This window comes from Lathyrus oleraceus, chromosome 3, assembly GCF_024323335.1.
Source record: "Lathyrus oleraceus cultivar Zhongwan6 chromosome 3, CAAS_Psat_ZW6_1.0, whole genome shotgun sequence".
NCBI lineage: Eukaryota > Viridiplantae > Streptophyta > Magnoliopsida > Fabales > Fabaceae > Lathyrus > Lathyrus oleraceus.
The window spans coordinates 58,651,133-58,672,240 of NC_066581.1; the positions used below are offsets into that span (position 1 = coordinate 58,651,133).

Genomic DNA, 21,108 nt, shown 5'->3' on the forward strand with positions numbered 1-21,108 from the left:
CTGAAATTTTTTGTCAAACTTTGTTTGACCTTGTTGAACTTAGGATAAATTACTTGGACCTTTCAAGGTTGACTTGAAGTAATTTTGAAGTTTGACCTTTTCTTTTATTTTAATTCAAGTTTAATTTTAAATATTAAAAAATGTCAAAAATATTTTATTCATTTCTTGTTTCCCAATCTTCATCTCACTTCTGTTTTTGATTGTTTGACCTTGGCTTTCAATGTTATTGGTCAACATATGAGGATTGGTACATTGTATTTCATTTAATGCACTTTAATTTTGCCATTTCCATTTCTCTTATCCATCTTCTCCTTCTTCTTCTTCTACTTCTTTTCTTCTTGATCAATGAGTTGAAGGTTGATAAGTTAGCATTGGTTAGGGAGATTTAATCTTCCTTGATTCAAATCTAATTCATCTTGATCAATTGATCAAGTGAATGACTTTGCATTAAGGATAGGTTGTCTTCTAAATCATGCAAAAGACTTAAACCAATACAAGATCAATCCTCATTTTCTTTTTGGCATGGCAAGTTGTTGGAACTTGGTTCTCTAATCAAGACTTCTAACTTGTGTTGTTGCCTACATTATTATTGACCGACCTCAGATAGTTGTGACTTCTACATAAGTCCAATTACGATTGCTTAATATAGCGCTAAATTTGCCTTATGGCACACTAACTACTAACACTAACTATTGACAATTAACATTTACTTTATGCAATTTACTTTTATGCAATTTACTATTCTTGCACATATTATCCATTTGCTTTTCTCTTTGCTCACTTGAGCACATGTTTATGTTAAATGCCATTTGCCTTTTGCTCACTTGAGCATATAATTGTGTATATATTATTGTGCTTGTGTTTTGTTTTGATTGTTGTGACCCAAATGCAAAGAAATGGACTTAGTTTCTAGGACTTCCCCTATGCAAAGAAATGGAGAATTGGACTTAGATTCTAGGGCCTTCCTTATACAAAATTGGAGTAAATGGACCTTAATGATGAAGATGGGTTAAAAGGACCAAATCTCTAAACTCACTCTTGTCCATTCTTATTTTACTTCATGGAACTTTTGATGTGTGTGCTTTTGTGCTAGGAGTTTCCATTTGAGCTTAATTGGAGGACCATTGCCATGTTCATCCAAGTGGAAGATACAAGATACATCAAGGAGCTCTTAAGAGGCTTGTTTGATTGCTTATGCTTTGTGGTTGCTTATTCCAAAGGATGGGAGCTACTTGGATCATCTATATGATCTCAAGAGAGGAACTCCATTGTGGTTTTGATTCTTCATCCCTTCTCTTTTTGTTTTACTTAGGACTTAGCCTTTCTTCTTCTTCTCTCCACTCTAACCCAAGCCAAAACTCTTTGTGCAAACATTTAACCATTGTTTTTAAACATTAGAAACCTAAGCCTTATGCTTTTGATTTTCAAACTGTCTTTTCATAACACTTATTTTGAATTGAACCTTTAAGTCAACTTTGACCATTTTTGTATATACTTCTAATTGGTAAATATAACCCATTCAAATTTCTTTTTGTGGTTCCAATGGCCACCTTCTTAATCAAATTTTCCATAACCTTTAGTTATTAGGTTTGAGTTATCTTTGTGGTAGATGTAATACTCACCTATATCGTTAGTGATGGACAATGAGTCTTCCATGCTTATTATAGGGTTAACCCCTCACTAGCATGTTGAAGCTATCCTCACATGGTGGATTTGTGGTTTGGTTGAGTTTTCTCCCTTTGATAACAAAAGACCTTAAGGCTTTTAGACCAATCAATTCACCAACTTGTTTTGAGATTTTTACCCCGAACTACGAGGTTTTGATCCTAATCTTTTTAAGATGGTACGTAGGCAATGGGTTTATCCATCCAAACACAAAATGTAAATAAACTTGTATATTCTCCTCTCATCTCTTCAATCATGTTTGCACAAACAAAATTTTCATAAAAAACAACAACCTTTGCAACAAGTGTGAAAAGGGCTCCCTAGGAGTACCTAGGATGTTTTGGGTGCCTAACACCTTCCCATTGCATAACCAACCCCCTTACCCAGATCTCTGTTTCTTTTACTAGTTTTTGTTAAAACTATTAGGTTTTTGTTCGCTTTCTAACCATTCCTTTGGATAAATAGAAGTGCGGTGGCGACTCGACTTGTATGATTTACCTTGAATTTAGTCAATATCTCTAATGGTAACGAATACCCCGCTACAGAAAAGTGGCGACTCTGCTGGGGACATTTTCCTAGTGGGTTTTGCCAACTTTTCATATTTGTTGTATTGTATTATCTTGTGACATATTTTTGTGCAATTTGGGATTATTGTATTATGTGTAATGATTGATTTGCTTGATATTAATTCCTTGTATGCTTGGTGATCTTTGTGAGATGAGTTCTATACCCGGACTCGAGTGCACCTAGGATAGGAGAATGGCGTAGTCTTGTTGACTTGTGTGGAGTTATTCCTTAGCAAGTTGACTTGTAAGTCCATTCACTTGGTGGAGGTCATGTTGGGATCAATAATGTCACACAAGTAAGTTGTGGTTAGACATTACTCTTTCCAATATAAACCTTAGAAGCCAAGGACCTTAGTTTACCCAGCCCATCTTGGCCTATTCTTAGGATGTAGTGCGAAAGTCGTTCAAGGGTAAGATTTGATACGATTGTTACGCGATACTACACTTATAAGAGTCTCTATTGAGAATATTTTTGGAATACGAGTAGTCGTTTCTCCGATAATATCCGAAAGATGGGATGATCATTATGGGAACCTCTTGTAGAACATGTTTGGCAGGTTTAAACCCTAGTGCATTCCCTTTGGGGTGGTTCTTAACCTAAACTCCATGCTCGTGACTTACAACAAACCCATGATTCATGGTTGATCCGTTCATGTATCCTTAATATCAATGGAACTTGGGTGTTGATAAGGTGTAAACCATAATCCACCAAAATGGATGATTGAGATTAAGGATAACATGATCCATCCCATGACCTTTGTTTGGTGTGCTTTGCTTGATCCTTGAGTGTGATTGTTGCATTCATGCATTCATGCACTCATTTGCATTCATATCATCAATAATGAGGAAAATTTTCAAGGAACTTAAGGGGTTTATTTGCAAAATTTTCAGACATGGAAAGACAAAGAAGGAATACAAAGAAGTACAGCTTCAGACAGCCAGATTTGAAAGAATTAAGGAATCTGACATCCTATGTATTAGATCCTTTGGGTTTCAAGGCTCGTTTTGGGAAGCTTCTTCCTCTTCTGACTACTCAGGTGGACGAAGGGTTGATGAGTGTATTGGTGCAGTTTTATGATCCCTTGTACCGTTGCTTCACGTTTCCGGATTTCCAGCTCTTACCTTCACTCATCTCATATTTTTTCATCATTTCTATTTTAAAATTTTCAATGATTTTCTTGTTGTTACCCATATACACCAAATCATCAACATAAAGGGCAACAAGAAGGATATCATCTTTACCTTGATGCTTCACATACAAGGTAGGCTCATTTTGACTTCTTTGAAATTCGTATTGAATGAAGTAGTTGTCAATTTTACTATACCATGCTCTAGGGGCTTGTTTCAACCTATAGAGAATTTTCTTCAACTTGTAAACTTTTTCCTCCTGGCCTTTAGTCACAAAGCCTTGAGGTTGTTGCACATACACCTCTTCTTTTAATTCTCCATTCAAGAAAGCTGACTTCATATCAAGTTGGTACAAATTCCAACCTTTTTGAGCTGCTAACGCAATGATTGTTCTCACGGTGCCCAAATGTGCAACCGGAGCAAAAGTCTCACTATAGTCAATTCCAGGTTATTGTGCATAGCCTTTGACTACTAACCTAGCCTTGGCTCTTTGGATTGAAACATCTGGATTATGTTTCAATTTGTACACCCACTTTACTCCAATAGTTTCTTTGTCATTTGGCTTTTCAACTAGCTGCCATGTTTTGTTCTTTTCAATTGCATTTATTTCTTCTTGCATCGCATTCCTCCAAACATCTTCTTTGATTGCTTCATCAAAATTTTCTGGTTCTGATGACACTGAAATTCACCATATTTTCGACTCCGATTTCGCATGAATTTTAGTTATTTTATTATTATTTTGTTATGTTATTACTATGTTTCTCTTTGTTTTCAGGTTTTTAGTCTAATCAGAGCCCCGATCGAGAAAAGGAGTGAAAATGAGCTAAAAAGACTAAAATTCAGCATTTTGCACTTGTGGCTCTCACTGTGGCTGGCGCTGAACTCGGTAGGGCGGATTACGATCCGATCCCCCACAACTGCAGTTGGGTCAAATAAAAAGGGTTTACACAAACTTATGTGCCAGGAACCCCATGTTTGGATCATAATCACTAACAGGTCACTCTGCTATGAAGCATGTACGGATAACGGGCTTAATGTGATTGCGCCTGAATGAAAAGGACACAAAAAGAGATGAAGAGGCAGGCCTAGGTATTGTGGGATAATATGGGTTGGTTAATATAGGAATGGAGTTTATGTCCGTGTTAGTGGATAAGTGTCATCATGATACCCTTAGTTCACTCAGTTAGTACCTATCACTGTATCCCGACTTGAACTTAGAAACTTTTTTAGCCCGAATCACTCGTTGACACCAGTTTTTCTTCTATGAACTTCTTAGTGTTTTGCTTGAGGACAAGCAAGGGTTTAAGTGTGGGAGAATTTGATGACACTGAAATTCACCGTATTTTCGACTCCGATTTCGCATGCATTTTAGTTGTTTTATTATTATTTTGTTATGTTATTACTATATTTCTCTTTGTTTTCAGGTTTTCAGTCTAATCAGAGCCCCGATCGAGAAAAGGAGTGAAAATGAGCTAAAAAGACTAAAATTCAGCATTTTGCACTTGTGGCTCCCACTGTGGTTGGCGCCATGGGTCCAGCCATGACGTGTCACAGCTCAACTTCCCTCAACTGCCACGTCTCCCACTATCTCCATTTGGGCGCCATACTTTGCTCTTATGGCGGGCGCCATGGTGTTGTGGCGGGCGCCACAAGAAGAAAACTTTTCCCTCCCAATTTCAAACGGAAGGGCATCCTTGTCATTTCCATTATTTTCCTTGCTTATAAATATAGACTCGTTTTCATTTGTTTAATCATCCAAACTTAGAGCAAACTTAGTTTCACTTAGGCATATATTCAGTATTTTAAAAGTGGTAACCGCTTCGCATTGGGGTGTTACCACAATTGTGTAATTAAGTTTGTGATCGAGTCTGTAATCGAGTTTGGAGCACTTCGGAAGGAAGTTAATCCTGCCGCCATTTTCATTTCCGTTTCGCACTTTATTCAACCCTCCGATTGGAGCAGGTTTTTATTGATTTACCTTTATCTACTTTACTTTCTCGCACTGTCTTTACTTTATTTATTTCCCGCATTGTCTTTACTTTCATTTATTTCTTGCACTCGCACTACTTTCATTTATTTCTCGCACTCGCACTACTTTCATTTATTTCTCGCACGCGCACTACTTTCATTTATTTCTCGCACTCGCACTACTTTCATTTATTTTCCGCACTCGCACTACTTTTATTTACTTTCCGCACTCGCACTATTTTTATTTAAATTAAAATGCACCTTTACTTTACCATGTCTAACTAAATCTATAAGGTTAGAATGTAAGGACCGTAATTGAACCGATAATCCGTACAATTGTTCGTAGAAACACTTAAGGGTTATTTTAACTTTCAACTTAAGTTTTCCCGCACTTAATTTCCGTTGGGTAAGACCGAAAGTTGTCCAACGTCTTTTTAAACTTAGTTGTTTTTAACTATTTCAAATACAACGAAAGCGCTTTGTTTAGTTCATTAGGAGTTTTTAACTTAAGAAGAAAAGTGATTTTAAAACTATTTTCGGACGCGTTTATAAGTTTAGAGTCTGGTTCGTGAGAACCTCTTTTGGTTAAGAAGTCCAGGTTAAAATACTTTTCAACTTAGTCAAGATACTATATTTCTTAAAAATAGGTTTACTACTCTAACGCAATGCGCGCCTTTTTATAAGTGACAATAAGAGTGTTTGATTAGGGAGTACAACTCGGTTCTGAATACGCGAAAGCGACAGTTCCTGTTAAATTGGTTCTTTTCAAAGTAGGAAACACTGCCCATAAGTAGTTCTATTAGCAAGTACTTGGATTATTAATTGATTATGTGAATTACATTCGAGCCTGTCTTTATTAATTGAATTTAATTTAATACTTTACTTTTCATTGCACACTCTAAAAACCCCTATTTTGATTACCTTAGATAAACACCATAACAATAGATAACGATAGATTGACACTTGGTCTCTGTGGATTCGACAATCTTTTATATTACTCTGACGCGTTCGTATACTTGCGAAAAGCACACATCAAGTTTTTGGCGCCGTTGCCAGGAACCAATTTCGTCAAATTTCGTACTCTGTTGTTATATCGTTTAGACTTAGGTTATTACCTGCCGGTCAATGCGAAGAACTCGCAGCACCGGAAGCTTAGTATACCCTCTGGCGGAACCTGAACGTTACGCTCGCGCACGTTTATTTTTCCATAGAATTAGGAGAGCTATGGCCGAAGATCAAAATCATAGACCTCTTAAGGACTTCGCCCAACCATCCAACGAAGAACCTAGTTCTAGTATAGTAAACCCAACCGTCCCAGCTAATAATTTCGAACTTAAACCCTCTTTGTTGCAACTAGTGCAACAGAGACAATTCGCAGGTCTCGCTACTGAGAACCCAAACCAACATTTAAAAACCTTTCTCCAATTAGCAGACACTTTTAAAACCAATGGAGCTTATCCTGAGGCAATACGTTTAAGATTATTCCCTTTTTCCCTCAGAGATAAAGCCCTATCATGGTTAGATTCCCTTCCACCCAATTCCATTACGACTTGGGATAACCTTAGAAGAGTATTCCTTGCTAGATACTTTCCCCCAAGTAAGATCGCCGTTCTTCGAAACCATATAACTAGATTTACCCATAACCATGGAAAATCGTTGTTCGAAGCTTGAGAGAGATATAAAGAGTTGTTAAGAGCATGCCCACATCATGGTTTAGAAAATTGGTTAATCATTCAGATCTTCTTTAATGGACTTCACTATAACACTAAGATGACCATCGACGTTGCCGCAGGCGGTGCACTGATGAACAAACGTTATCCTGAAGCTAGTGCCCTCATCGAAGATATGGCTCAAAACCCTCAATCATGGGGAGTCGAACGAGCGACAGTTGAGAAGAAGGAAGTCCAAGGAGGAGTACATGAGTTAAGCTCTATAGACATGATGCAAGCTAAAATGGACGCATTAGCCCTCAAGGTCGAGCGTATGTGCATAAACCCGAATACTGCAGCCGCAGTTTTGTCGGATTGTAAGATATATGGAACCAAAGGACACCAATCTGCAGAATGCAGTCTATTAAACGAAACCCACTCTGAGCAAGTGAACTACATCCAAGGGAACCCATATTCGAATACCTATAACCCTGGATGGAGGAATCACCCGAACTTCTCCTATAAGAACAATAACCCAATCCAAAATAATGCACCTCTGAGACAACCAGGTTACAAGCCCCAAGATCAAATCAACCTATGCAACCTGTGCCACCAAAGCCGAGCCTTGAGAAAATTATGGAAAATTTTATCACTGCTCAAACCCAACAAAACAAAGAGTTCATGAACCAGAAAATTCACGTTAATGAATTGATTACCCAGTTAGGAACCAAGGTTGACCAAATAGTTACTCACACCAAGATGCTTGAAACCCAGATCTCTCAGGTAGCTTTAAACCAAGCCCCCCAGACTACACCTGGAGGATAGTTCCCTGGACAACCTCAACAGAATCCGAGAGGGCAAGCCAATGCCATTATCCTACGAAGTGGGAACGCTTATGATGAGCCACCAAACCCAAGATTGAGTGAACCCAACATATCTAAGGAATATACCGAACTCACTGACGAAGTAAAAGAACCAGTGGAATCTGAAAACCAGGAAAGTCAAGAAAAAGGAGAAGAACCTAAAGATAAAACTTATGTACCACCCCCGCCATATAAACCACCGATACCATATCCGCAAAGACTCAAACAAACCCAGATCGATAACCAGCATCAGAAATTTATTAAGGTTATAGAAAAACTTCACGTAGAAATCCCTTTCACAGAAGCCATCACCCAAATACCTTCTTATGCAAAGTTTCTCAAAGACATCCTTACCAACAAACGTAGACTAGACGATCCGAAGCCCTTTGAATGCAATTCTATTTCCGAGAACAAATTAGCCAAAAAGGATAAAGATCTTGGAAATTTCTCCATTCCTTATCTTTTGGGAAGTCATGTCATCGAAAAAGCTTTTCTAGACTTAGGAGCTAGTGTGAGCTTAATGCCTCTAGCAGTTTGTGAGAGGTTAAACTTAGGAGAATTACAGCCTACTAAGATGTCACTTCAGTTAGCCGATAGATCTGTTAAATATCCGATAGGCATTTTAGAAAATGTCCCTGTTAGGATTGGTCAGTTATTTATCCCTACTGATTTTGTTGTCATGGACATCAAAGAGGACAATGATATACCAATCCTTCTAGGTAGACCATTCTTATCAACTGCAAGAGCCATAATAGATGTCAAGAGAGGAAAGTTGACCTTTGAGGTAGGTGACGAGAAAATAGAATTTATACTTTCAAAATTTCTTATGGCACCTGTGTTGGGAGACGCATGTTATGCCATAGATATCATTGATGAATGCGTTAGGGAATTAGAACGAGAAGAAATCATAAAAACAAATAAGTTGCCATCAACTCTCATACTGGAAGATGATGACTTTAGGAAACCCTACATCGATGATAACCTTTACGAATGTTTATCCCTTACCCCAGATCCTATGCCATGCCCTAAGAAACCAACCTTAGAACTTAAGGAACTGCCTAAGAACCTGAGATATGAGTTCCTCGATGAAGAGATGAATCGTCCAGTTATAGTCAGTGCTACCTTGAGCCAAGAGGAAACATACCAACTTTTAGATGTTTTACGAAGATATCCCTCAGCCTTAGGATATAATATCTCTGACCTGAAAGGTATAAGCCCATCCGTATGCATGCATCGGATTTTGCTCGAAGAAGATTCAAAGCCCTCCAGAGAACATCAGAGAAGAATAAAACCTATAATGAGTGATGTTGTTAAAAAAGAAGTTCTTAAGTTACTTGAGGCAGGTATAATCTACCAGATCTCGGATAGTAAGTGGGTGAGCCCTGTGCATGTAGTACCTAAAAAGGGAGGCATCACAGTCGTACAAAACGATAAAGGCGAACATGTAGCAAAACGGATGGAAGGAGGATGGAGGATGTGTATAGACTACAGAAAATTAAATATAGCAACCAGGAAGGATCATTTCCCTTTACCATTTATAGACCAGATGTTGGAACGTCTAGCCAGACACTTTTACTTCTGCTATCTAGATGGATACTCTGGATTCTTCCAAATACCTATCCACCCTGAAGATCAAGAAAAAACTACCTTTACATGCCCTTATGGAACTTTTGCCTACAGACGAATGTCATTCGGCCTCTGTAACGCCCCAGCTACTTCCCAACGTCGCATGATGTCAATCTTTGCAGATTACCTAGATGGTATCATGGAAGTATTTATGGATGATTTCTCGGTTTGCGGATTCGATTTCAAAAATTGTCTTGCTAACCTTGAGAAAATCCTGGAGAGATGCGTGGAGGTGAACCTCGTTCTAAATTGGGAAAAGTGTCATTTCATGGTGACGGAAGGAATTGTTTTAGGACATATAGTTTCCGAAAAAGGTATAGAGGTAGATAGAGCTAAGATAGAAGTTATAGAGAATCTAAAACCACCCAAAACTATCAGAGAAGTCCGAAGCTTCCTTGGACACGCTGGTTTCTACCGGCGTTTTATCAAGGACTTCTCTAAAATAACCAAACCTTTAACTGGCCTTTTAATGAAAGATGTTGAATTCATTTTCGACGGAAAATATAATGAAGCATTTAATCTTTTAAAGCAAGCATTAATATCAGCACCTATTATGCAACCCCCTGATTGGTCAGAACCTTTCAAGATAATGTGCGACGCTAGTGATTATGCCGTTGGAGCCGTTCTAGGACAAAGGAAAGATAAAAAATTACATGTAATTTATTATGCCAGCAGAACCCTAGACGCCGCCCAACTTAACTACGCAACAACTGAAAAGGAACTACTAGCTGTAGTTTTCGCTATAGACAAATTTAGATCTTATCTAGTAGGAGCCAAAATTATAGTTTACACCGATCATGCTGCCATTCATTACCTATTAAGTAAAAAAGATGCCAAGCCCAAGCTACTCCGATGGATTCTGTTACTACAAAGAGTTTGATTTAGATATAAGAGATAAAAAAGGCACTGAAAATGTAGTAGCTGATCACCTTTCTAGGCTAGAACACCTAAAACCAGACTTCGTACCCATAAATGATGATTTTGCCTATGATAGACTGATAGCTAAACTAGAAGCCATTGAAGACGATAGCCTAGGCCCTCATGAGCACTTCCAAAAATCCTTAGCTGTAAGTAACGTACCATGGTATGCAGACTTTATTAATTACCTAGCTGTTGATATCATAGCCCCTGATCTTGACTACCATCGGAAGAAGAAGTTATTTAACGATGTGAGAAGAGAGGGAGGTTATGTGCTTATGATTCATGGTATAGTTATCCCATCTGTTGTCTTACCGTGCACTAGACGTACTAATGTACGTAATGAAAGGAATTGGACCTATGTTTTAGATGCTCCACCCGTTTTGGGTCCACTTCCTCCTAATGTTCCTGATGAGGAGGGACACGACATTGATGAAGAGTTTGATCGGAGAGATCAATTTCTCGTACCTCATGTGTCCCCCCATCACCCTTCACCACCAAACACCGCACCATCTTCTTCTTTTGCAGGTTCTGCTCCTGGCTTCTATATTACAGAGGAGATGTGGCGCGACCACATGGCTAGAGAGCAAAGGTGTGATGACCTACTCTCTACCATTCAGCAACAATTGGCGGACAACATGAGCTTCATGCAAGAATCACAGCGGAGGACGGATCGATCCTATGAGACTGTTGTACAGTCCCTGCTTACGATCACAAATGAGCAATCCCGTCAGCAGCACTACCACCGTCAACATTCTGCACTGATAGAGGCCACTCAGGGTTCCATTTTAAGCAACCTTGGAGAGGTGAGGACTTCTCAGGATGCCTTACAGGCCAGGATGGATCAGAGAGACCGTCGTCGTAGCCGAACCCGTCGTCCACCTCAGGATGGCGAAGGTACCAGTGGTCAGCAGTAGGATGTCAGGTTACTCTCCCCTTATCTTATTTCGAAACATTGGGGACAATGTTCGATTTAAGTGTGGGAGGAGATTTTATCGCTTTTTATTTTTCTTTGCTGTTTTTAGTTAAACTGTTTATTTTTATTGCTTTTTAGTCGTTCACTTTGCTTCATTTTGCTTTTAGTTTGAGTGTTTTAGATAATGCATGAGTCTGATGAGTCACCAGTATAGTGTATCTTTAGTACAGTCTAATCTCCCCATTCCTTTAGCCCTACCAAAAAAATTTTGCAAAAGAAAACGGTGTTATTCTAAAAGTTTTTGGGTTTTAAGACGGGTTTGAGTAAGGATGTGGTGACTAGGGAGAACTTTTTGAAACATCAGTATTTTTTTAGCACCATAGACTTCATGAATATAAGAATCACTCCCGAAACCCCAGATACCATGGCCTTAATCATCATTTCAGTATAGTCCTCAGTAGTTTATTCCAGCAGTCAGCTCCGGCCTACGCATCCTCTACATAGGGGACCGATGAACATAAGTGAATGATCCAGTGAAATAAATAAAAGAAAAGAAAAGGCAACTCCGGTATAGGTGACCCTCACAAAGTCATTTAAACCAAAAAGTTGTAAAAATTTGCTACAAAAGAAAAAGAAAAAGAAAAACTCACCCGTTGTTAGTTGGTTCAGAGGTATCTGGCGCTGAACTCGGTAGGGCGGATTACGATCCGATCCCCCACAACTGCAGTTGGGTCAAATAAAAAGGGTTTACACAAACTTATGTGCCAGGAACCCCATGTTTGGATCATAATCACTAACAGGTCACTCTGCTATGAAGCATGTACGGATAACGGGCTTAATGTGATTGCGCCTGAATGAAAAGGACACAAAAAGAGATGAAGAGGCAGGCCTAGGTATTGTGGGATAATATGGGTTGGTTAATATAGGAATGGAGTTTATGTCCGTGTTAGCGGATAAGTGTCATCATGATACCCTTAGTTCACTCAGTTAGTACCTATCATTGTATCCCGACTTGAACTTAGAAACTTTTTTAGCCCGAATCACTCGTTGACATCAGTTTTTCTTCTATGAACTTCTTAGTGTTTTGCTTGAGGACAAGCAAGGGTTTAAGTGTGGGAGAATTTGATGACACTGAAATTCACCGTATTTTCGACTCCGATTTCGCATGCATTTTAGTTGTTTTATTATTATTTTGTTATGTTATTACTATATTTCTCTTTGTTTTCAGGTTTTCAGTCTAATCAGAGCCCCGATCGAGAAAAGGAGTGAAAATGAGCTAAAAAGACTAAAATTCAGCATTTTGCACTTGTGGCTCCCACTGTGGTTGGCGCCATGGGTCCAGCCATGACGTGTCACAGCTCAACTTCCCTCAACTACCACGTCTCCCACTATCTCCATTTGGGCGTCACACTTTGCTCTTATGGCGGACGCCATGGTGTTGTGGCGGGCGCCACAAGAAGAAAACTTTTCCCTCCCAATTTCAAACGGAAGGGCATCCTTGTCATTTCCATTATTTTCCTTCCCTATAAATACAGACTCGTTTTCATTTGTTTAATCATCCAAACTTAGAGCAAACTTAGTTTCACTTAGGCATATATTCAATATTTTAAAAGTGGTAATCGCTTCGCATTGGGGTGTTACCACAATTGTGTAATTAAGTTTGTGATCGAGTCTGTAATCGAGTTTGGAGCACTTTGGAAGGAAGTTAATCCTGCCGCCATTTTCATTTCCATTTCGCACTTTATTCAACCCTCCGATTGGAGCAGGTTTTTATTGCTTTACCTTTATCTACTTTACTTTCCCGCACTGTCTTTACTTTATTTATTTCCCGCACTGTCTTTACTTTCATTTATTTCTCGCACTCGCACTACTTTGATTTATTTCTCGCACTCGCACTACTTTCATTTATTTCTCACACTCGCACTACTTTCATTTATTTCTCGCACTCGCACTACTTTCATTTATTTCTCGCACTCGCACTACTTTCATTTATTTCTCGCACTCGCACTACTTTCATTTATTTCTCGCACTCGCACTACTTTCATTTGGAGAGGATGAAGAACTTGGTGTACATGGGGTTGATTGCTCATTTTCAGTTGCTGGATTTTGTTGTAATGAAATTATAGGGACTGTTTTCTCCTTCATTTTGTCTTCTTCCCAATTCCAAGAAGCCTTCTCATCAAATACAACATTTTGGCTAATGATCACCTTGTTTGTCTTCAAATTGTAAAGTCTATAGCCCTTTGACATGGAACTATAGCCAATAAAGACACATATTTCACTTGTTTCTTCCAGCTTTGTCCTCTTTTGTTTAGGAATTTGAGCATAGCAAACACACACAAAAACTTTAAGGTGGTTAACTGAAGGTATTCTTCCACTCCAAGCTTCAAATGGAGTCTTATTCCATACAGCCTTTGTTGGACATCTATTCAGCAAATACATAGCAGTATTAACAACCTCATGCCAAAAGGAATTAGGCAAACCTTTCTCAAGTAGCATAGACTTCGCCATATCCATCACGGTTTGGTTCTTTCTTTTAGATACACCGTTTTTCTGAGGTGTATAGCCAATAGTGAGTTGTCTTTCAACACCTTCATCTTCACAAAATTTGTGAAATTCACTCGAGGTGTACTCCTTCCCCTGTCACTTCTCAACATTTTTATAAACCTACCACTTTGTTTCTCAACAAAAGCTTTAAACTTCTTAAAAATTACAAAAACATCAGATTTTTGTCTCATAAAATATACCCATGTCATGTGGGTAAAATCATCAATAAACAATATAAAATACCTATTTTTTCCATGAGACAAAGTTTTCATAGGACCACACACATCTGTGTGTACAAGTTCCAACCCTTGTTTGGCTCTCCATACTCCTTCCTTTGGAAATGGTTGGCGGTGGTGTTTGCCAAGCATACATCCTTCACACACACCAGATTTTTCTTCAATTATTGGAAGCCCGTACACCATCTTCTTTTGATAAAGCAACTTGAGACTATTGTAGTTCAATGCCCAAGTCTCTTGTGCCATAAACAAGAGTCATTTTCTTCTCTAGCCATCATGCTGAATTTTTTTCATAATTAAGAGAAAGTGGAAAGCTTCTATTACTGGTCATTTTTACAACAACAACATTTCTTCTCTTTGAATCAAAAATTATGCACTCACGATTCTCAAAATTTAGAGAATAGCCATGCTCCAAAAGTTGTCCAATGCTTAGCAAGTTCTCATCCAACTCTGGCACATAAAGAGTGTCATTAATGACTTTGCTTCCTTGCTTTGTTGTAACTCCGATGCTGCCTTTTCCTTTTACTTCAACATGTTCTCCATTTCCCAATTCAACTTTTGAGCCAAATGAAGAATCAATGTTTATAAAATCTTCTTTCTTTCCGGTCATATGGTTGCTACAACCGCTATCCAAATACCACACATTTTTATCTTCTTGAAATGCTTTTTGACAAGCAAAGAACAAATTACCTTCATCATTTTCTCCTTCTACAAATGAAGCATGTTGTTGATTGACAAAATGACAATCCTTTTGAATATGCCTGAATCTCTTGTAATTGTGAGATTGTGGTTTGCCCTTGTTCCAGCAATCATTCTCGTTGTGAGTGTTACTCTTATAGATTTTGCACCATTTATTTGATTCTCCTTCATGCCATCTTCCGCCATTCGCGCCTCTTCCTCGTGAGTTTCTTCCTCTACCCAAGCCTCTTTCAAATCTGCCACCTCTAGAAGACTCACCTCTATTTTGTATTGGGGGATTATTTTCACCATTGTTGGGCTGAATGTTGAGTTTAGATTGAAAGGCACTCTCAACTGATTTTTCAGAGTGTCGTAATAACCTTTGTTCCTATGACCTCAAAGACCTCATCAACCCTTGAACAGACATAGTTGATAGGTCCTTAGTTTCTTCTATAATAGCCATCATAGGATCAAATTTTTCTATCAAACTAATCAGAATTTTATCAATAATTATGCGATCATCTATTGTATCTCCATGTGACTTCATTTGATTCACCAATTCAGATAGTCTATTAAAGTATTCATTCAAACTCTCATTATCTTTCATTCTTTCATTTTCATAGTCTCTCTTAAGAGATTGAAGTTTCACAGTTCTCACCTTTGAGTCTCCTTCAAACTCTTGTTGTAGAATATTCCATGCTTCCTTTGATGTTTTTGCTCTCATAATCCTTCGGAAAATGGATATAGAGACTGCTCTTTGAATCATCCCGAGAACTCCAGCATCTGTGATCTTCTTTTTCTTCTTCAATTCTTCAAGTCGTTGGTTTGATTCTTCAGTCTTTGTTGGTGTTGGTTCTTAATACCCGTTTTGGACGAACTCCAAGACATCCAAAGAGGTGAATAGAGTCTCCATTTTAACAGCCCAAAAATCATAATTTTCTCCTTCAAACAAAGGAATTTTAACATTGCTATAAACTTTAGAAGAGTTGCTTGTGGAAGCCATTTTTTTTTCTGCAGCTGCAAGGATTTGCAACTCTGATACCAGACTGTTGGTGGTATTCTAGATATGGTATATGATAAATTATATTGTTGCAGAATTTAGAGTAAGAAAATATATATATATATATATATATATATATATATATATATTTTAATACTCTTATATTATTGAATCCACCACACACTCACTTTTATATAGGCTTAAAGGAAACTGACATAGGAGACAATAAGTTGGTAATCAAGATGAGCACTCTTTGGTTCTCTCAATCTTAATGATACAACTCTACCATAAATCTAAATAAAGACAATTATTATAATGTGATGGTTACAAATCTCTCATAATACATACTAAAGATAGTGGTGGTTACAACACATTAATTTTAACATAATAATAATAATAATAATAATAATAATAATAATAATAATAATAATAATAATAATATTATGTAGGAATATTCCAGTCTGTTTAAAGGCCCAATAAAATGAGTTCAATCTTGAGACTCAGTTCAACCAAAGCATCTATTAGATGATGTATAAGTGTACCTTCACTATGACGTCACTTAAGAGCACGACTATCGTCTTCATCTCTAACATCACTGTGTATTCAACGATTGCTCGTAATCCAAGTCAGGTTAACCGCAGTATGAGATCGTGTTCCCTGTCCTCAAAATAAAATTATCATATATATGAGTCAGGTTTTTCAGAACAAACTGATAAAAGTAGAGTAATCATAAGAAATAAATTAATGACAATGACAAAAGGATACAATCAAGGACAAGGAATTTGTTGAAAAATTAAAAAAAAATGCATAGGAAAAAACATATCAAAGAAAAAAAATTCATAAATTTATTATTTAATTTCTAATCTTTACAAAATAAAACTACAAACTCTGTCATCTAATTACAATTTTTAAGGAGAAAATTGTAAATCCTCCAAACTACAATTTTTTAGCGGAAAAATTACCATAAATCCTCTCTCAATTATAATTTTTGAATGGAAAAATTGCAAACCCTCTCTTAATTACAATTTTTGGACTGAAAAATTGCAAATTCTGTCAACAAATTACTTTTGAACGAAAAAATAGAAAATCTTCTCAACAAACTATTTTTGAACGAAATAATAGAAAATCCTCACTACAAACACATAACTACCCAAATCTCCAATAAACCCAAAATACTATATTTTGTTGTATAGAAAACTAAAACTAACTATCTTTATTTATATTAATACTCAAATTCTATTTTATTCCTACTACCCGACGTGGACTTGGATGAATATACTATTTAACCCAACAAGATTGACTATAAGGAGACATATTTTCACATGGTTCATCTCAAAGTCATTCGACTTCTTTTGACATTTGCATGCTTCCTGAAATTTATGTTGTATCATATGGACATTAAGTACGTCTTCTTTAAAGACTTTATAAACAAATAGGTGTACGTCTCTCAATCAACCGATTTTGAGGACCATGATAATTCTGAATATATTTTTAAACTCAAAAGATATATATATATATATATATATATATTATATATATATTATATATATAATATATATATATAGAGAGAGAGAGAGAGAGAGAGAGAGAGAGAGAGAAGATATAAGAACATGATATGAACACCTTAGTGACTTTTTACTTAAGAAAGGATTCAATCAGGGTAATATAGATATTACTCTATTTATAAAAACGTAAGGAATCACATATTATTCTAGTTTAGATACATGTGGATCATACACTATGTTTGGTGCTACTAATGAAGTTTTGTGTAGAAAATTTTCTAGTGCCACAGAGAGAAAGTTTGAGATGTCCTTAATGGAAAATCTCAACTGTTTCTTGGGATTACAAACAAAGCAAATGGAAAGTGGCACTTTCATTAGTCAAACGAAATGTTGCTTGATGTTACTTAAAAATATAAAATGGAGAATTCCAAAATAATATATACACCAATGACTTATAACTTGCTAATTAGTAAAGATGAACCAGGACTGGAGATATATATCACAAAATATAGAGATATAATATAATATCTTCTTTATTTAACAGTAGATAGATATCGTATTATGTTTAGTTTGTGTATATGCGCTAGATTTCAAGTGTCGTCTAGGGAACTCCACTTTAAGAATGTTAAAAGTATTTTGAAGTATCTTAATAGAACCTTCCATCACGATTTTTGGTTTCCCAAAGGTAGAAAATATAACTTAGTAGATTTCTATAATTATCATTTTGTGGGGTACAAATCATATAGGAAACGTAAATACTTGGAAATTGTTTATTGATTTCTTGGCACAATAAGAAATAACTTAATGTTTTTTTTACCATTAAGCTAATATGTAGTTGTTGGTAACCGTTGTGTACACGTTTTATGATTAAAATAACATCTACTAGATTATAATTTAAAACTCACATGTGTTCCAATTAAGTGTGATAACACTTGCACTATAAGTCTAACTAAGAATTCAGATCTAAATTCACGCACTAAGCATATTGAGATTAGGCACAATTTCTTTATAGTGTGTTTGGACGAAACATTTTAATGAGGAAAAGTAATTTTTTGAGGGAATTTGAAATGACTTGACCAAATCCATTATTTGGATAAAAATATGCATAATTGTTAAAATAACGTAAATATATGGAGTATTTTATTTATGTTAAATTTAAGGAATTTAAAATGACACCAAAAAGTAAAGAATTTCAAATTGCTTCTTCACGCTATATAATGTGAATGTTAAATTATTTATTATTAATTTTTTAAATTTTTTAAGATGGTCCTCATATTTTATAAAAAATTCAAATTCACCCCCAAAATTTTCAAAAAATTACAAATAAGTCTCTAATCATTTTCAAATTTTACAAATTGGTCCCTTCAAATTTTCAAAAATTGTAAATTGGTCTTTGTTTTTCATATTTTAAATTTGACCCAAAAGTTTTAAAATTTATGAAAATGACCACAAATTTTTTTATAATGAATCATTTTAATACTCCATCCAAACAAAAGAATTTAAAAATGAATTAATTTCAATTGAATCATTTGAATTGCTTAGAATTTTAAATTCTCTAAAAATTCTCAATTACCTTATCCAAACACACTCTTAGGGAACATGTTAAAAAAGGTGATGTAATTTTTGAATATATGGACTAAAAATTAGCTTGTTGATATTCTTACAAAATCATTAAGCGCAAAGCTTTTTTCAAAAAACCCATTGGAAATTGGGTCTCCTTAATCCATCTTGCTTTAAATAAGCTCTGATTATATTCTTATTTCCTTTGATATTTTTTTTCGGTACTAACATTTTCTTATGTAGCAAGTTATCTTAAATATCAAGCCTATTGGTATGATTTCTCTAAACTTTGTCTCTTAGTTGTTTGACCCATTATCTCATCTTACTATGTTTGTGTGATGATATATAAGATGTTGCTTATTTCCTTATCTTGTAGCTGCTATATGACTCTGTGTTTTTGCATTTAAAATCTTCTTAAGTGTATTTATATGTATGTGCATGTTTGCATCATATTTTATATGTTCAGGCATTATTGATATCCTTCCATAGTACCGTGTCTTAATCATTGTATTTTGTTGTTGCAAATATACATGTCGTTAGTTGTGCTTATTTGCTGCCTTTGATATGTCTAGTAGTTTCTTTCGTTAATGATATGCTTATTTGTTGCTTATTTGTTGCCTTTTCATTATGGTTTTACAACCTGTCTCTCAAACCTGGTTGACACAGTTGTGCAACCTTGCCCTAGTTTTCAAAACCTATCTCTCGCTCTTGTCCTAACCTGAGATGACCTCTAGCCCAAACCTTGGCGTAAAAAAACAACTAGAGAGCATCAATGAAATGCTAGTTCTCCTTGAAGAATTGGGAGTATTTGACTATGATCTTCTACTTCTCCTTAACTCAGACATAAGAGTGAAATTTTATCAAGTGATTCTCAACCTTCTGAAGATAACATTGCTTCTCCTTGAGAGAAAACTGCTATTCATTCCTTCTGAACGAGTTCTGGGTGAACTCTTCTCTCTGTAAAGAACGGTTGTAAATCTGGATGAGGTTTCATTTAACCTTAGAATGAAGAGTTGTTGATAAAGATTATGTTGTTTTGTATGGACAACCCGACTCCCTCTTCCTCCACTCAAGCTTTGGAAGTCTTCATAACATGCCTTAGTTTTTCTTTTTTCTTTCTTTCCCTTGTGTCTAAGTCTTTCCAGATCATGTAATAATTTGTATCTCTTGAGATCCAATGTTTCGTGTAAGCTATTAGATCAAAAATAGTACTTTTATTTCAAGACTGGATCATTTTTGTATTTCTTGTTTTGAGTATTCCTTTGTAATTTTATTTTGCTTAAGAGTTGTATGTTTAGACTTTTAGTTTAATTTTATGTATTATTTCTTAGTCTCTGATTGTATAACCAAAGCAATTTCTATGGTTAATTAGATGTATCAAATGAATCTAATGAAAAAGAAATATCAACTTAAGAGTGTTTTGTTTTTCTTTCTGAATTCTGAACTTCTTAATCAGTTTGCAATAAAGGAAATAATTATGACTAAAAGATGGTATGCAAATTAAAAAGGGAAAAAGAACTTCATTGAACTAAAGGAATGATTACAAAAAGATGTTTACAACATTAATCCTAATCATCCCTAAGTCTCCAAGCATAGAAAAAGTTTCCCCAATATAAATCCAATTCCTCTTCTTCATCTGAATCGAAATGAATCACCTCTCTTAATCTTCTTCTTCTCTTGGAATTCTTCTTATTCCTACCAATCTTCTTCTGTGGCTTCAGTGCCTGAGGAGGAGAGGTTGAAGGAATTCCTTCAGAAGGTATGATCGTCTTATCAGAAGTTGCCTCAGAGACTACAGGAGCCTCTGAAACAATGTGAGTGGTAGATTGTTGTAACACCTCAAAATTTTCCCTCCTCTTCTTGAGACTAGTTTGACACATTGCATTTCATATTTTAGGGCATTAGGCATTGCATTTTTCATATCATGTGAAATAAGAAGGTCATCCTCCAAAGTCTTTTCAAAAGATGGAGAAGTTACATGATTCAAGCCTGAGGGTCTCTATGAATTGATTGTCAACCATCTGAGGGTTTGCACTTCCATTAGGGTTTCTTGATTCTTCAGAGGTCTTGAGTATCATCTTGTTTACAAGGATATATTACCATCATCATGGTTCTATCATCATCTAGGGTTTCATTGTTCATTCTCAAGTTCCTCTGGATTAGGGTTGTGACCTCTGGTCAACCCTAATCAATGTCATTCTTCCAATCAGGGCTTCTCAAAGAGATGAGGTATTTGCTGATGATGAGGATCACATGACTGTTATGAGGAGCTTACATGAGCTAGGG

At 36.2% G+C, this 21,108-nt stretch overlaps 1 protein-coding gene and 1 non-coding gene across 2 annotated transcripts; both read right to left on the bottom strand.

Annotated features, from left to right (window-relative positions):
* Positions 1 to 6,935: 6,935 nt before the first annotated feature.
* Positions 6,936 to 7,042, bottom strand: LOC127133487 (small nucleolar RNA R71). The gene has a single exon (XR_007807458.1). It is a non-coding gene; the product is annotated as a small nucleolar RNA R71 (small nucleolar RNA).
* Positions 7,043 to 14,356: 7,314 nt separating this feature from the next.
* On the bottom strand, positions 14,357 to 15,526 carry LOC127129650 (uncharacterized). The gene is made up of 2 exons (XM_051058799.1): positions 15,182 to 15,526; positions 14,357 to 15,079 (listed from the first exon to the last, which is right to left on the bottom strand). The coding sequence occupies exons 1-2, from the start codon at positions 15,524 to 15,526 to the stop codon at positions 14,357 to 14,359; spliced, it is 1,068 nt and encodes a 355-aa protein (XP_050914756.1).
* Positions 15,527 to 21,108: the final 5,582 nt, after the last annotated feature.

Bases quoted from the DNA above. Each gene is read 5' to 3' on its own strand.
- LOC127129650 (XM_051058799.1), bottom strand. From the start codon at position 15,526: ATGATTCAAAGAGCAGTCTCTATATCCATTTTCCGAAGGATTATGAGA. The intron at 15,080-15,181 runs GTTCAAGGGTTG...CTCAACATTCAG, and splicing joins AGGACCTATCAACTATGTCT to CCCAACAATGGTGAAAATAA.